Here is a 15,829-nt window from a genome sequence, read left to right on the forward strand (position 1 = left end):
TAAATTGTATCACCAAAATATTGTAGGTTAATTGAAACAGGTGTTGTGATATTGAAGGCCCGACAACTCTTTCCGTGCAAAGACAACCTAGCTATCAAATCTACTTTTAAAATTGCTGTCCAACACCATAAAAAGTTTACAGTTTTATCAAATATGCCTATACAAGCAAAATATAAAGATGACAGCACTATGATATGGACTGACTTTGAAAAATCATTTTTAATGTCTGCCCAACACATAGCGGTTGTGATAACTACGTTTACTAATCGTACAATTGCTCAGAATACAAATGTTACCATATGGTGCAGACCAAGGGCTTGGCAACGTGTTGATTACGCAAAAAAGATTATGGAACAGATTGTGTCCTATTTTATACTAAAATACCCAATGGGATTATCAAAATTGGATATTGTTGTATTGTGGCATTCACAAGATGATAACGTTGCGACATATGGACTTCTTTTCCCAAGGTAATATTTAAAAGATAAACATATTTTCACATGTTGATGTGTAAATTAAAAGACAATCAAAATTCATACAATGTTACTTGTACTACAACAGTAAAAAATTACTTTTGCTTTCATTTTAAATGGAAAATTAAAATAATTATTCTTTACGTCAAATCATATTTTAACTGAGATTTTACTCTTGAAAACATGCAAAATAACTGTATACGTTTCACTGTGCACAAATCAAGCGATTGCTACAAATCTTTTATTACATCAATAATATTAAGTTGACTCATCGAAAGTCTTCTTTAAATATTGAGTTTATTTTTATTCATGACATTACTATTGCCGAAATGTGTCAAATTCTTTTTTATTTTTTTTTGTGAATATTCTTAATATTTTCTGTATACAATTATGTAAGTAAACATTTATTACATACACTTTATTTCATAGACAAATGATAAAGTATTGGCAATTAACAAGAAGTATAAATAACAACACACAATTTTATAAATAATATATAAATCTTTCGTGCAATTAGTAAAAACTTTCAATGTAAGTATGTTGCTTGAAAATGTTTTTTAGAGAAGTGGATATTATTGATGAGACACTTGATCACCTATTTCGTAGAAGGGAAATTGTACATATGATAGCGCGACAATTGGCATTTCTTTGGTCTTATGATGTATTACTTTGGTCAAAAGAAGGTTTTGCTTCATTTTTCGGAGCGTACATCTTGAATGAGGTTGTATTACACATCTTTGAAAATAATATATACATTTTTTATTTTATGACAAACAAGCAAAAGCTTAAAGCAGCGATCGACAGCGCTAAATGCATGTTGCTGATGCAATGACTTTTCAATTAAATGTTAATTTTAACATATCAAATTTTCCAGATATTCAAAGATTATTACATGATGGATTTAATGGTCATACAAACACAACTAGATTCTTTTCATTACGATACTCCTTCTACCACAGTTTCTGAAGCTAACTCATTAGTGCTTCCATTAAACAATATGAAATGTAAGTTGTAAAATATATGACAAAACAACTATATATGATTACCACTTTATTTTGTAAAGTAAATATAACATAATGTAATAAGTGTACTTATATTTATAAATTTAAAAAATCTAATAAAAATTTTTTTAGTTGTATTACAGTATGATTAATCAAATATAAATTAAATTTTTTTATATAATTTAAATAAGTATAAATAAAAAAATGTTTTGCTATTAAATTCAAAAATATTTAAGAAAAAAATTTAAGAAAATATAACTATAAACAAATTTAATTTTTATTTATATGTATATAAAAATAATAATAAAAGTATAACAAGTTTTTATTAAATAATACAAACATTTAATTTGTCATAGCATTCATAATATGGCGAATGTTATACCATCTAATTCCAGATGTGTTTTGGACTGGTATCTATCAATATATCGATGAACAGTGAGTAATAATGCCCTCACAGAGAAAATTTTATATCAAAAATTACTATGTACGGCATTAACCACGGACTACGAAGCTGCGGACCGAAAATTTTCACTATGTTTCACATGTGAAAAACATAGTAAAAATTTTTATAATTCTTTCATGGTCCACGGCTACTATCGTACATAGTAATTTTTGATATAAAATTTTCTCCGTGCTAATATATAGGTACTATAGCAATTACATAGAAAAATTAAACATTGCATAAATAACGTGTTTGCATTCTGCTATAACATACAGAGCAAAGACAAAAACTGTTTCAATGCTGTAGAGTTTCGTTGATCTAAAAGTTTTCCAAAAATTTATGTGATCTTTTGAAATTAAAATATACTTTAATATAAACGGTATAATCAAGTCAAATAATAAAACTTCAACAATTTTTAAAAACTGATATTTGCAATCATGAGTAAATCTAATCTTATTCGTTCTTTTATTAAAAATGTAAATATTCTATTTACATTAATAAATTTAAAGATTAAATATAAAGACATAGGTCTAAAAATAAACACTTAACATGTTTTGTTTAATAATAATTTCCGTCGAGAGACCATTTATTAAAGCAATTTAATTCGACTTAAAGATTGCACTAAACAAAAAGGGATCATTTCGTAGTCTGTGAAAAGAGACACCTTTCATATATACCGTATTATGTCAAACGTATAACTAATAATGTTCACATAAATTAATATTTAATAAATTAAATTAAGTAGTCATATTAATTTTTTTTATAATTTTTTATAAAAGAAGTTTACTTTTAAATCATTTTTAACTTTTTAATTGTAATTATTCAAGCACCACAACACCAGATGATTTATGGACCACTATGGAAACTATTCACAAAGCTAAACTCCCAAGTCATGAACCCCACCTATTTTTAAAAAATATAATAAAAAGTTGGATAACGAAGAAGTATTATTCTGTTCTGAACATGACACGAAATGATGAAAATTCGAGTATAGCGATAGATTTCATTCTATCTCGCTATCTAAAAGCTAATGAGAAAACAAAAAACTGGATACCTGTAACATATACGACGCAATTGTCTGTTAACTATGACATTAGTGATAGATTGTTCTGGCTGACCTCGCATAGTTTGAGGCGCGTAATTCCAGTGATTGACAAAAACGATTTTGTTTTACTCAATATAAAACAAACTGGTAAATATTGAATAATAAATATAAGTATGCTTTCTCTTTCTTTACGTAATTAAAGTTTTATTAAAAATTTGCTTTACTTCTCGTCTATTGATAATCTTTCAGTTTAATTGACACAATTATTGAAAACTGGTGGTTAAATATGTAGCTATCATTACATACAAATTTTTGAAAACTTTGTGCCCAACTTAATTTTCAAAGTTAATTACTAATTTAAAGAAAATTTGTATTAGACGTGTTTTATACAATTTTTTTAAAACAATTTGTTAACAAATAAGTAATTAGAAAAGATATTTAGATAAAAACGCGATTTTGTGTGTGTAACTTTTTAATAAATTCTTCGTTAATATACCGTCATGATTAAAACAATTATTCTTTTGTATAATAGGATACTATCGTGTCAATTACGATGAGAGAACCTGGTACAATCTTATCCACTTCTTAAATTCTGAAAACTATACGAAAATACATGTTCTCAACCGCGCTCAATTAATCGATGATGCGTTTTATCTCTTGTTACAAAAACAATTCAATTACAAAACGTTTTGGGAATTTACGAAATCCGTGTTACGTGATATGAATTTCGTAACATGGTATCCTATGTTTAAAGTTTTCGAATCCATATCGTGTAGATTTCCACTTGATTATGGTATAAACGCAAAGGTAGGTAATGATAGATTTCTATAAAAAAGAGTTTCTTATTAGATACTGCACATTAAAAAAAAACAATCAGCAGTGTTTAATTGAAATTAACCAATTTTTAGTTACAAATGGGAGACATGATGTTGCCACTTCTTGAAAAAATAGGATACTTACACAATCAGAGTGACAATCTACTTATTGATACTGTATATTTAAGAGAAGAAGCTGTGAAATGGGCATGTATGCTTAACGTTATTGACTGCCGAAAAGAAGCTGCTAAGATTCTAAGTCGAGACCTTGACAATGATAAACATAGCGGGTAAGCCGCTTTATAACCAAAATATTCATATAATCAAAATGTTGATGCATTTTTGCATTATACTGGATAAATATTTTTATTATTAACTTTTCACAATATTAGTTAATTTGTAGTAAAAAATATTTTTTTTTTGTAATGTAGTATTTTGAGAACGGGAGAAAAATGGATATACTGTTATGGTTTCGATGAGCTTACAAACCTTAAAATAAACAAATCTCAAGATTTAATAATAATAGACAAGCATTATGCATCAATGCTGTTGAGATTCCAAGCAACGAATGATAATAGATATTTGGAATACCTAACTTGCACTAAAAGTGATTATGTTATTTTGCTGTATTTGTCGCTACTAGCACACGAAGATGCTTCCAAAGAAAATCAGTTACAAGGAAATGTACGTGCTAGCGCATTTCTTAGTGTTATTGAGAAACATGCAGAAAATGATAAAGTGCTTTCTTTTCTTTTTGAAAATTTTGCAAATATAACATTCAGTTCAAATAGGTAATAATATATTTTTAATATATCTCTGTACTTACATCTCTTAATCTTTAATATATATTATAATAATTAATTATTTTAACATATCTTATATTTATTTAATAAATTTATTGGTTTTTACTTTGTTTTGTAGAAAAAATGACATAATTGCAATATTAATCGTAGCTATTACAAATATGAGTAACAAAGTCCTCATAACAAAGGTATATATTTTGAACTTTACACTAATACGGGAAGTTGGGGTAAAACGGACTACACCTAAAAAAATGGCCATATTTTTTATGTTAATGATTTATTTATTATATTATATATATTATATTATATTTATTATATTATTTATTATATTATGTTTATATTAATAATTTATTTATTATATAAATTTACAATTGTTATTAAGATTTTTATAAGACTAATTTTAGTCCGTCTTATCCCACGTGCGGAAAAATGAACAATCTCGTGAAAAAAAAACAAGAAACTGTTAATAAAAAAAAAGAGATGTTTTAATTTTGCTTTATAAAGGTAAAAAATAAGTAGATTGGTATAATAGGATGGGATCGTCTCTTTGATTTTGATAGTTGTATATCATCAAAAATTATTTCCTCAGAACAAAAAAGTAAATCTTTAGACAATATATTGAACATGTAATCTATAAAATATATGTCTACTCAAAGCAAATATAACCAGAAAAATATTATTTACTAATACTAATATTTAAACTTGTCTATTTTACCCCACAAGACAACATCAATATTAACTTATTTTTATTTATTTGTATTAAAATTATTTTTAAAATGTAGTTAATAAAATATTATTTTTAAATAACCAGAAAAAAGGGACTTGATAAAAAATTTTTAAATATTAAATTTTACAATAATAGCACTCAAAATGCAATGTTAAGAAATTAAATCACGAGATCTATTTGCAAAAATTTGACGTTTCTTTGCAAATAACTCACGATAGTTTTATGGTATAATAATGAAACTTTTTAACAGTTAAAAATATTCAAAAAATGCTTATTTTGTGTTCATCCAGCAGTTAGAGGCCCTCATTAACAAAATCTGGGACCATTTTACCCCCAGACAGCACAACATATCCAAAAGACGTCCAAAAGATATCCCGAAGACGTTTTTGGGACGACAGGACGTCCTCTGGATATCCTTTGGATGTATTTTGGACATGTGTGCTGTCTGGGCCCTGTGATCCATTTTATCCCACCTTCAGCTAGAGTCATTTATCGTCTTCTAAATATGAAACATATTTATATCTATATATTTTATATTATATTTTTTTACATACTTAATATGGAATATATTATGTATTGTAAATTACGTTCTGCCAAACTGCAATGTAAAAAATTTTATATTTATAGATATAATTGGAATAATTTGTTTCAGTTAACTGATTACGTAACGCATCATTATGCAAAACAAATAGTTGAAGTTGTTAAAAGAAAAATAAAGAAACGAGATTGGGAATACCGTAGACTATGCCAAAACTTCAACAGCATACTAACATAAGTGAAAATGAAAGTGAATTATTTGAAGCAATACAAGACGACAAATTCACTTGTTGCTCACATATAATCATATATCGATAACTTTTATAATTTCTTTTTTAACAAATAATATTTGTATATTTGAAATTAATTAGTTTTTATTCTTAATTAGTTTTAACATCTTAATATTATTATTAATATTTCTAATACTATAAATTTTGAAAAACGCAGATATTTGCATTCTTTGATGTGTAATAAAGACAATAATGTTAATAACCGATACGATTATGAATTAAAATAAAAACACAAAGGCGTGCGCAAACATCTAACAATAATTTAACAATTTAATAACTTATGGCCCGTTCTCTTGATAGAATTTTGTTATTAAATGTATATTATTTGTATCATATTGTAAAGAAATAACGCTTTTACGCAGTCAGTCAATATAAAAGTTGAATGAATTAAATATTTTATTTTATAAATGATTAATTTTATTGCACACAGAAAATATTAATTTTTATTTTAAAATATTATATATACAATATTATAACTGCGTCGAAATTTAATTTTTGTATTTTTAATGTACTTAAGGTAGTGTAGATTTATTTCATTATATATCATGATTTTTGTTCTCGTCTATCTATTAGTACCCAGACAACACGCATGCTTAGGGTGCGTTCGGGGAGACGCTATTAGCGCTATTTAGCGCTATCGACTGTTCACGGAGCTAGCTAGTAGTGCTACCAAACGCAATTATGACGTCATTAATGGTAGTGTGATACGTCATAACTGCGCGCTATCAACGCTATTCTTTCCTCATAATTTCAGCAAAATCGGTTGAGAATTGGAGAAGAAAAACGGGAAATAAATTTCGCCGAAAACGCCGAAAAAAATAGCACTTTATACACTCTTTAACAGTAATGATCACGAACATATTTATATTATGACTCTTTTTATGAAAATCAGAATGTATTTTGAATATAAATCAAGTGTTAATAAATTTTTTTTAATTCAAATATTAAAAATTTGTCGCCCTCTAAAATCTGCCGCCCTAGGCTATAGCCTATCCAGTCTAATGGGAAATCCGCCCTGCATGTTGAAGCATTGCGACGCGAACAAACCTTGTATGTACCTGCTACTCCGTCAAACAACAGTCAAAAGTTTCGAACTTGACTGTACGTAAAAGGACAGCAAGACACGACATGTGGTTCTCTCTCGGCGACAAGCGATTCAGTACCCATTTTAGTATATATATAGTTCAGTGACTACGACTCGAGTGTATAAACGTTTTGGGCTGCGTTCCGTAAAGTGCATATGTGCGCATGTACTTATAGGCTGCGTTCCGAAAATCACTGCCAGTACTGAAAATCTACAATATACGTTACGTAAACTGTAAATTTTCAGTACTGGCAGTGAATTTTGGAACACAGCCATATGGCCGGAGCACAGACTTTTACATAAAGCATAACGCATAAGCATAAGGAAATTGATTGGTCCATTTCCTTATGCATTTGCTTATGCTTATATATAGACCAATCAATTTCCTTATGCTTATGCGTTATGCTTTATGTAAAAGCTTGTGCTCTCGGCTATAGTACACATAACGCATGCTATAGATACACGCGTGCATATGCGCTTTACGGAACGCAGCCCTGGTCTTCTTGTACTGACTTAATAGCGTTTTCGATTAAACGGATTTTGATCTATTATTATTAAAAATGCTAAAAATACTGTGTTGTATGGTGCATTTTTAATAGTTTACTAGATCGTTTGTGAATTGCTGAAACAAGTTGCATAGGCTGTGTTCCGAAATTCACTGCCAGTACTGTAAATCTATGGTTTACGTCACGTATATTGTAGATTTTCAGTACTGGCAGTGAATTTCGGAACGCAGCCATAGTCTGATGCAGGCTTAATAACTGCCCAGATCGTAAGCTCTATGGCTTAGTTCACACCGGTCGTTTAATACGATTTACACCAATCGGAGAAGCAGATTTAGTACGAATATAATACTTGGTACGCGTACTAAACGATCGGTGTAAACTAAGCCGTAGGGTGTTTACTTGCAATAATAGTAGTTTACTAGCAACTATTTGAAATTCGAAAATTTCATAATACTTAATGAATTATGTATTATGCCGAAATTGCTAGATTATGTTCATAAACAGTTTTTAAATATATTTTAATAACCCTTCATCCTTTAATCTCAATCCATGAAAGTTTACTGGTTGCCGTTTCTGCTTTCACGCTCCGACGATAACTGCATACCATAAAAGATTGAATGACAAAATGGCACCGCGGAGAAAAAGTATTCAAACGTCACGAAAGTCGTTAAACGACTTTTGTTACAAGGAGAATAATTATTTGTGTTGTCTGAACGATTATCAAACGAGAGTTCGCAGACGAGAGAGCATTAGAAACTCGAGAAACCATGTGGTAAGTGTAATTAAGATTTCTGTGATTTTGCCACAGAATTATCACAGTACCTTGGATTTGTCTTCATTTATTTTGCATTTTACTGTATTGACACTTTTTAGCTCCTCGTTTGATGAAGCTAATGTTGACTTAAATCTGTTTTAATCAAGATATCTGTTACTAAAAATTCCATAAAAAACACCTAAAACATAGGTTATGCTTGATATTAATGAGGTGCAATATAAACGTTATTCAACAGTTATACTGTCATTTTATAATTGTTAACATTGTATTACTCAACCAATACATCAGCTTTTTGTTTAACTAAGAACTAAGAACATAAAAATATAGTTTTGCCATATATGTTTGTTATTTGCTTTTCTCTACCTTGTAATGTATAGAGTACTTAAAAAATATTCTTTTACATTAAGATGATTTGGATCAATTATTTGAGTTATTTATGTGATCAAAATTTATGTTATACCTCATACAAAATATCTATATATTTTATCAGTTATTTTCTACAAAAAGTCTTGCATAAAATCCCAAGTAGCATATGTTCATTTCATATACATTTCCTAAACATAACCAATGTTTTCATGTATATTTAGGAAACATATATGAAACAAACATATGCTACCTGAGATATATCTTACATAAGAGAGATATTTTGAGTCATACCGAATATTGCTGATGCACTAGAAGATATAATGCAATTTTTTATATGACATTTCATCTATATTGCACAATAATTATAACCTTTGATTAGGTTTATTGAATACACTTGAATATTTAATAAATATATAATCATACTATGATAATATATACAAGATAAATACTTATTGTTGTAGATTGTAAGGCAGTGAAATAATGATAATAAAACGTTGGCTGCTGTAATGAGACAAACGCATAAGCACTATTCGGTACATTTATAGTGCTATCGTTTGAGCAATTGTGTTATACTTATTTCCTAGATAACGCGATAATTACTCTAATCACGCAGCCAAACAGTAAAAGTCAGCGGATGCTTCAGCGTGGGCGATTTCCCCCTCATACTCTCGCCCCGCTCTCTTATTCAATCTATTGTCGGTTAGCGCCGGTGGTCTCAGCCCTTCCTCCCCTCCCGACTACCACTACGCTGATTTACTGTATGCGTGTGGTGCGTAGCGCTAGTGCGTCCTGTTGATGCTTAAATGCTTACACAGTCGAATGGTCGAGCGTCATTCAGTATTAGTCGGGTGCTCTCGAGAGCGGTGCTCTTTGCTTTTTTTCTCTCGCGACCAGCAGCACCAATATTTTTGTTTCACTCGTGTAGATTGTGTTATTCGTTTATGCTGTAATCTAGTCTGACCTAGTCGCAACCGATTTTATCAAATCACATTGTGATTTCGATAATTATCGTTTTTTTTTTATTTTACGTACGATGTCATATACACCGGAAACTCCACGTAAAATGTAAAATATCTTGCCGCTGAAAGACCAATGACGTGAAACATACGCATGATTTTGGAGGTGGACTAACACCGGAAACAGGGAAAAAAACGAATGTAGTGGAGGCGAGCGAGGCAAGCAAATTGAATGTTTGGAGAGTCGGAAGAAGTCTCGACGAAACGAAATCTTTTATTTGCTGCATTGCGAGGAGAAGAAAGCGCAGTCGTCACGACTTATTTTACAAATGACGAAATAACGTAGGACGATCCGAATCTGCTATATATTGCTCTCGGTGTGACACAGTTGCGTCAACGATTAAAAGAAGTTTCCGAGAAAGAAGATCCTCAAGTAATATAACAATAACAATATGTTTCGCTGCTTTATCCAAAATTACTTGTGAAGGTTGAAATTTATAGAAACTCTTTATCAAGCAGCAGACGCGTGGATGAAAAGTTCGGAGTAAGAGGAGTCTCCCTGTCTACCTTGACTCAAGTCATTTGAACGAAAGAAGCAAGAGGACAACCTTCTCTCCTGTTTAAGATCTCGGGTCAAGGTTTCGAGGTAAAAACTGGCCACGTGTATTCGCAAGACCGGGCTGCTTTAAATTGCTCGCTAACTAACACGTGTAGCACTCTCTGCGAAGTATAACGTCAGAGATAAATCTGAGTTGTGTTCTGCGACGATGCGTCTTTCGAATCGCTCACAAGTCATCAAAGTGAAAACTGTACATTCGCTTATGAAATGATATAAATTAGACGGCGAATAAACATACCGAAAAAAAATGGACTCCTGCTTCCCGCATTTGGCGATATTGAATCCGCGGCATGGGAATAAGTCGAAAGACCGGCTAAATGACGGATGCAGTGTTGTAAATACCGAAGATACGCGAATGCGATCGAGGACCCCAACGCTCCCGGAAAAGAATGACATCTTTCAAGATCTGGATCTGTATTACGTTCGGCAAATCGCACGAAATTCAAAGGTATGTTTCGTACGCGATTACGATTCAACGACTTTATTAATATTGTTTATCATCCGTCACGTTAAATATTGCACGAGAACATTTGAAATGTATTTTTTTTTTTATACGAACATCGCAAATCGATATATCGTTTGACGATTGCTGAAAGATTTTGTATGTACAAATTTGTGTAAAGATGAGTTGAATTATTGGACGCAAATGGTGTGATGTTGCGTAGCGCGTTTCACGGAAGCCAACATTTCCTCGTGAGTTGTATTTTTAGACGTCGTGTGTGATATTGCGTCGGTTGGACATACGAATGGCAATGTCAAATGAATTTGAAATCTCAACAGCGTTTCAACGCTGTTGATCTCAAAATTGCTATATGTTTGACAAAATCGTTGTTTAACAATTTGTGTGAAAACTCTACTAATGTATCGCGATATATAATATTTATTAAATATTTTCTGTTATTTGTATATTTTATTTTTATTTTCATCATTACGTTTCAATGCAGCGATTTAATGTCAATTGCTTTCTATACCTCGAGGCACTTGTTGCAAATATCATACACGGAGTGTTGCTTACCGCGGAGATTTTACGCGAGAAAGGAAGATGCAAAGCGTGCGTCGTCGCGTGTCGCACGCCTGCGGTGACCATTACGGGCACAACTGCACGGGGTATTGGATTTCTGGCGACTATTTTCGGCAGACAAGCTGTCGGGAAAGTGTTGGCAACGCGAGAGAAAGTAATATTGAGAGGGAATGCGTAGGAACGAAGGACAATGAGGCGACGGGGTCGCAGAAGGAAGATAAAGTGCAAGCGGAGCAAGAGAGAATCGTTTTGATACATGTAGAACTTTCTTAACATTAATATCGCATCGCATTAATAATTGTATGCGACGTGTCTCCCGGCGTGTGCGTGAAGGCAAAGCCGGGGCAATATACGAGGCTCTAGTCGAGCGAATTGTTACATCGTACTTACGTGAACTCGTTTGTCATACAGCGCGCATCAACGAGTTTCATCAAGACTCGTTACAGCACTGGCGTCCGAGGTCAGGGATTAAATGTGGACCCTTGCGTCGTTGCAAAATTCCTATTCGAGGCCGACGGCAGAAGTGCACGATCTATGATATATTCCTGATAGACCGCGACCGTGCGCCGAGTAAGGATGTGTCACGCTAACGTTAACGGAATACGAAATTGCTCAATGCGTGCTATGATTCATCTTCATTATTGATTTTGCTGATGTGTCCGTTATTTTCGGATTGTACGCTTCATTGGGATAATGCGGAAATTAATGGACATCCGTTAAGTGCGATAAATCTGAAAGGAATTTTCATGATCTTTAATGTCTCGTCAAAATAATTAAGAAAAAATTTATACGAAAGAAGTTAGCTCGTCGATGACTCACGATTTTTCTGAATGCGTTTCGTAGGGATAGATGCGATCTCGTGCGTGCCGGCTATAAAGCTACGGATCGATATTCTGCGATGTTAGCGTGGTTTCCCGAGGGTGGAAGGAGGAGCGTAAGCGAACCAATTTGTCGAGGTGAACGTTACCCCCTCGTGCACTCGTCCACTTCCCCGAAGAGTCGTTATTTCAGTCCGATTCTGCCTTCTGCCACCAGTGTTGTGAGAGCCGCGCCGATTTATTTACGCTTTTGCGAAGTTTGTTGCTTGTCTCGAAGCGGAATTTCCATTTATCACGTTTGTATCGCACACCGGCGGACCTGCACAAAGTTATAGTTTCACATGTCGGGACTTCGAAAACAGACGAATGAGAAGATTCCTCAGGTTATTATTCATTTTGTATGCTAAGCTAATAATCTACTCTCGTAGAATATATGATAAAATCTGTGATATATCTGTTCGACTCCAAGTTTTCGAATTGCACGCCTTGAATTCGGTCTATGGATGTCTCGCGGAGTCTCGTAAAACGAGTAAAACGATTAGTTAGCAAAATATGTAAGACGTTAAGGTGTGTAATCCGATGCCGTAAACGCGTGACCGGCCACGTGCTAGTTAGCCAGTTATTTTATTGCTGATACTTTAATTTTTCTCCGATCGTAACTATAGCCCGCCTTTTTTTGTTTACGTTCGTATATTCAACACCTGCGGACACCTGTGGTGACATTACCGCATTCTGAAATACACGAGTGTACGAGAAAATTTTCGAACAATATTTTGTGTGCATAAAATTTGATAAGAATGTTTTCGAATCGATCACTAAAATGCCTGATGATTTATGTGTTTCAGGAGCATGATCTCGAGCAAAAAATCGAGGTGGAAATCAAAATGAGGGAAGGTTCAGCGAGACTATTGGCGGCTGCGAAACATCGCGCTCAGAGCTTGGAAGCCGCCAAAGCGCTGCTCACATCCAACGAGAGGATGTCAGTTTACATGGCTGAATTGCAAAGTCGCCGTCGCGAATCTATTAAAAAGTCATGGTTTGTAGAAATTACGAGAGAATATTGTCGTTTTGCAGCGTGCCGCAATTCATAATTGGATAACGTATATGTTTTTCAGCATTCCTGGAAGTACGGGCAAGTTATCAATTTCGGATCTGAGAATACCGCTGATGTGGAGAGATTCCGATCATTTTAAAAATCGCGGAGATTATCGTCGATTCGCTGTATTTTGCTTGGCACGATTGGGCACAGAAATCCACGACACTTCGTTGCTGTGTCCCATTGACAGAGCTCATACAGATATCAGTTTTCCCGACGTTTTAATATTGTAAGTTTTCATAATAATTCATTATACTAAATTATTAATTTGATATAAGCGCAGCTAAGCGTACAGTAAAATTATCCGAAAAATGTAAGAATCTTAATTTTGAAAATTTTTATCATCTACTTTCAGTAACAATGTGCCTGCCGAGTTCGAATTAGTCTTAGAAATTTATAGCCACGTTTTGCAAGAGGACTTGAGTATCGCAAGTACGCCGAGAAGAATAAAAAAAACGATTCATTCATCGATTTCAAAAACCGTTGGCAAAAAACTCGCCGCATCGCTTCGTGACGAATTTAGTTCCGCCAAATCGTAAGTTGCTATTTTTATTATATAAATGTATAAGTTAATGAAGTTTCTATTAGAAGCCATTTCACTGTATCAGACATTTATTTCAGTGGACCACACTTCGATCTAGTAGCGCGCGCAAAACTGACCTTAAATGATACGGATGATAACATTCACACGCATGACCTCGTCATTAATAATATCGGTGGGTTATATAAAAGAAAAAAAATTATATTTGTGATACTTACATAACACATTCATTTTGCAGATAACAAGTATCACTCTTTACCGCTTTTTGGCCACTTCTGCTGTCGACTGGCGGCACAGCCAGAGAGCATTAACAAAGAAATCTGCATCGGCAATGTCAAGATAGACGGTCAACATTACTGGGCATGCCTGCAAGGATTTTTCATTAAAACTTGGGAATCGAAAAAGCATGCGGAAGAAGGTCAAAATCCGGAGCACGTAATATCAATTAATAAAGTTAGTTGACACTTACATCTCTGATGATCGCTTTATTATTTCAATTGAAGTAATTTTTGCAATCAACTTGTAGGGAACGTCCGTTCAATTATCCAAATCCTCCGCCAAAGAACTTTTGATAAATAACCATGGCGGGAGCACAGACAAACCATTGTTGATTAAATTTGAATCGAAGGAGGAAGCTCAAAAATGGTTGAAGCTCATATTGGCACACATTAACGACCATTTGAGGTGGAAACACGCTGCAGAAGTTATCCAAAGGGTGTCTAGCATTGAAAGCACAAGAAATTCTTTTATCAGCAGTAAAAGACAGGGCTCATTATACGATGAAACACCTTTAATTGGTAAATTTATAAATTACATTCTCTAAGCTAAAAATTTGATGGATAATTAAATAGAATTTAATAACAATGTTAGCAAATAAAATCTTTATCGACTGTTTCTTAACTAATATTCTTTTCATTGCAGAATCAATTTCATCGGATTATACGTCCACAAGACCTACTATACAAACGATTTTTGATCTCACACCGAGTACTAGTCTAAGCAGTTGTAGTTCCACGAATAGCCTAACAAGCCTGCGTTCACGTTCACTGAGTATCAGCGGTGCATTTAAACAAGGTGCTATTACTTTAAAGCCCCATTTTGCTTCCTCGAATAAACACGCATAACGATTTCCCGATTCTTTCTGAAGAATCTGCATATCCGACAAGCGCGAGTTGATAAGTATACTAGATAAATCGCGAAGATGGGTATACTAAAATTTTTCAATTTTTTTATATCAAGCTTTTACAATCTAAGATTAATTTACACATTAATTTGAAATTAAATGAGAGGAAAAATGTAGATTGTTCAATTAACCGTTTCTTATATATAACTAATTAAATATTTAGGAAAAATATTATTTTAGCTGAAAATTGTATATTGGTAACGCACGCAATTTGATAATTCAGTATAAAAAAGCTTGTTGGATGAAGGTATATAGTACAAAAGGTTTCGATTAAATAATTTTTCATTTTTTCTATTTTTATAATGCAAATCGCATTTTGCTAAAAAAAAAATTATATATATATATAATAACAAATATATATATATATAATTTTAATATATATAAATAGCTCTGCTATATAACAAATTTATTAAAAAAATATGTAGAAACCTAGCAATATTCAGTAAGGCTGTAAGGATATGCATATGCGATATAGAATTTAATATAACCAGGATAATAATATGATTTTATCGAGTTATTTTTTTTTTCTTTTTTTTTTTAGATACTCTTTATCTAACTTTGTTTTTGGAAATTATTATGCAATTTAATTTATGCAACTTGAAATCAATAAAAATAGGAGTTATTAAAATATTATTTTTCTTATATATTAATGATAATGCTATTTGTTATATAAAATATATACATATTTATAATTTGTATTAATAATTGTAGCTAGATATATTTTTTATGGA

At 32.3% G+C, this 15,829-nt stretch overlaps 1 protein-coding gene and 1 long non-coding RNA gene across 5 annotated transcripts; both read left to right on the forward strand.

Moving 5' to 3' along the window:
• Positions 1-594: 594 nt before the first annotated feature.
• LOC137001929 (uncharacterized) lies at positions 595-1,717 on the forward strand. Its single transcript, XR_010891743.1, has 2 exons — positions 595-1,194; positions 1,348-1,717. It is a non-coding gene; the product is annotated as an uncharacterized lncRNA (long non-coding RNA).
• A 6,482-nt stretch (positions 1,718-8,199) lies between these two features.
• On the forward strand, positions 8,200-15,044 carry LOC105679695 (rhotekin-like). Of its 4 annotated transcripts, XM_012379872.2 has the most exons (9): positions 9,199-10,253; positions 10,340-10,887; positions 13,124-13,314; positions 13,394-13,603; positions 13,730-13,909; positions 13,996-14,090; positions 14,154-14,368; positions 14,442-14,712; positions 14,837-15,044. In XM_012379872.2, exons 2-9 carry the CDS (start codon positions 10,687-10,689, stop codon positions 15,037-15,039), a joined length of 1,566 nt encoding a protein of 521 aa, XP_012235295.1. In that variant the 5' UTR covers positions 9,199-10,253; positions 10,340-10,686; the 3' UTR covers positions 15,040-15,044. The 4 variants fall into 4 exon arrangements, with proteins under 4 accessions (XP_012235296.1, XP_012235295.1, XP_067217292.1 ...); XM_012379873.2 differs by lacking the exons at positions 9,199-10,253; positions 10,340-10,887 and adding an exon at positions 8,200-8,495; XM_067361191.1 differs by having other exon boundaries at positions 9,199-10,887.
• The last annotated feature ends 785 nt before the right edge of the window (positions 15,045-15,829 follow it).

The sequence above is a fragment of the Linepithema humile genome, chromosome 1 (assembly GCF_040581485.1).
Source record: "Linepithema humile isolate Giens D197 chromosome 1, Lhum_UNIL_v1.0, whole genome shotgun sequence".
NCBI lineage: Eukaryota > Metazoa > Arthropoda > Insecta > Hymenoptera > Formicidae > Linepithema > Linepithema humile.

Bases quoted from the DNA above. Each gene is read 5' to 3' on its own strand.
- LOC105679695 (XM_067361191.1), top strand. From the start codon at position 10,687: ATGGACTCCTGCTTCCCGCATTTGGCGATATTGAATCCGCGGCATGGG. The intron at 10,888-13,123 runs GTATGTTTCGTA...TATGTGTTTCAG, and splicing joins AAATCGCACGAAATTCAAAG to GAGCATGATCTCGAGCAAAA. The intron at 14,369-14,441 runs GTTAGTTGACAC...ATCAACTTGTAG, and splicing joins ACGTAATATCAATTAATAAA to GGAACGTCCGTTCAATTATC.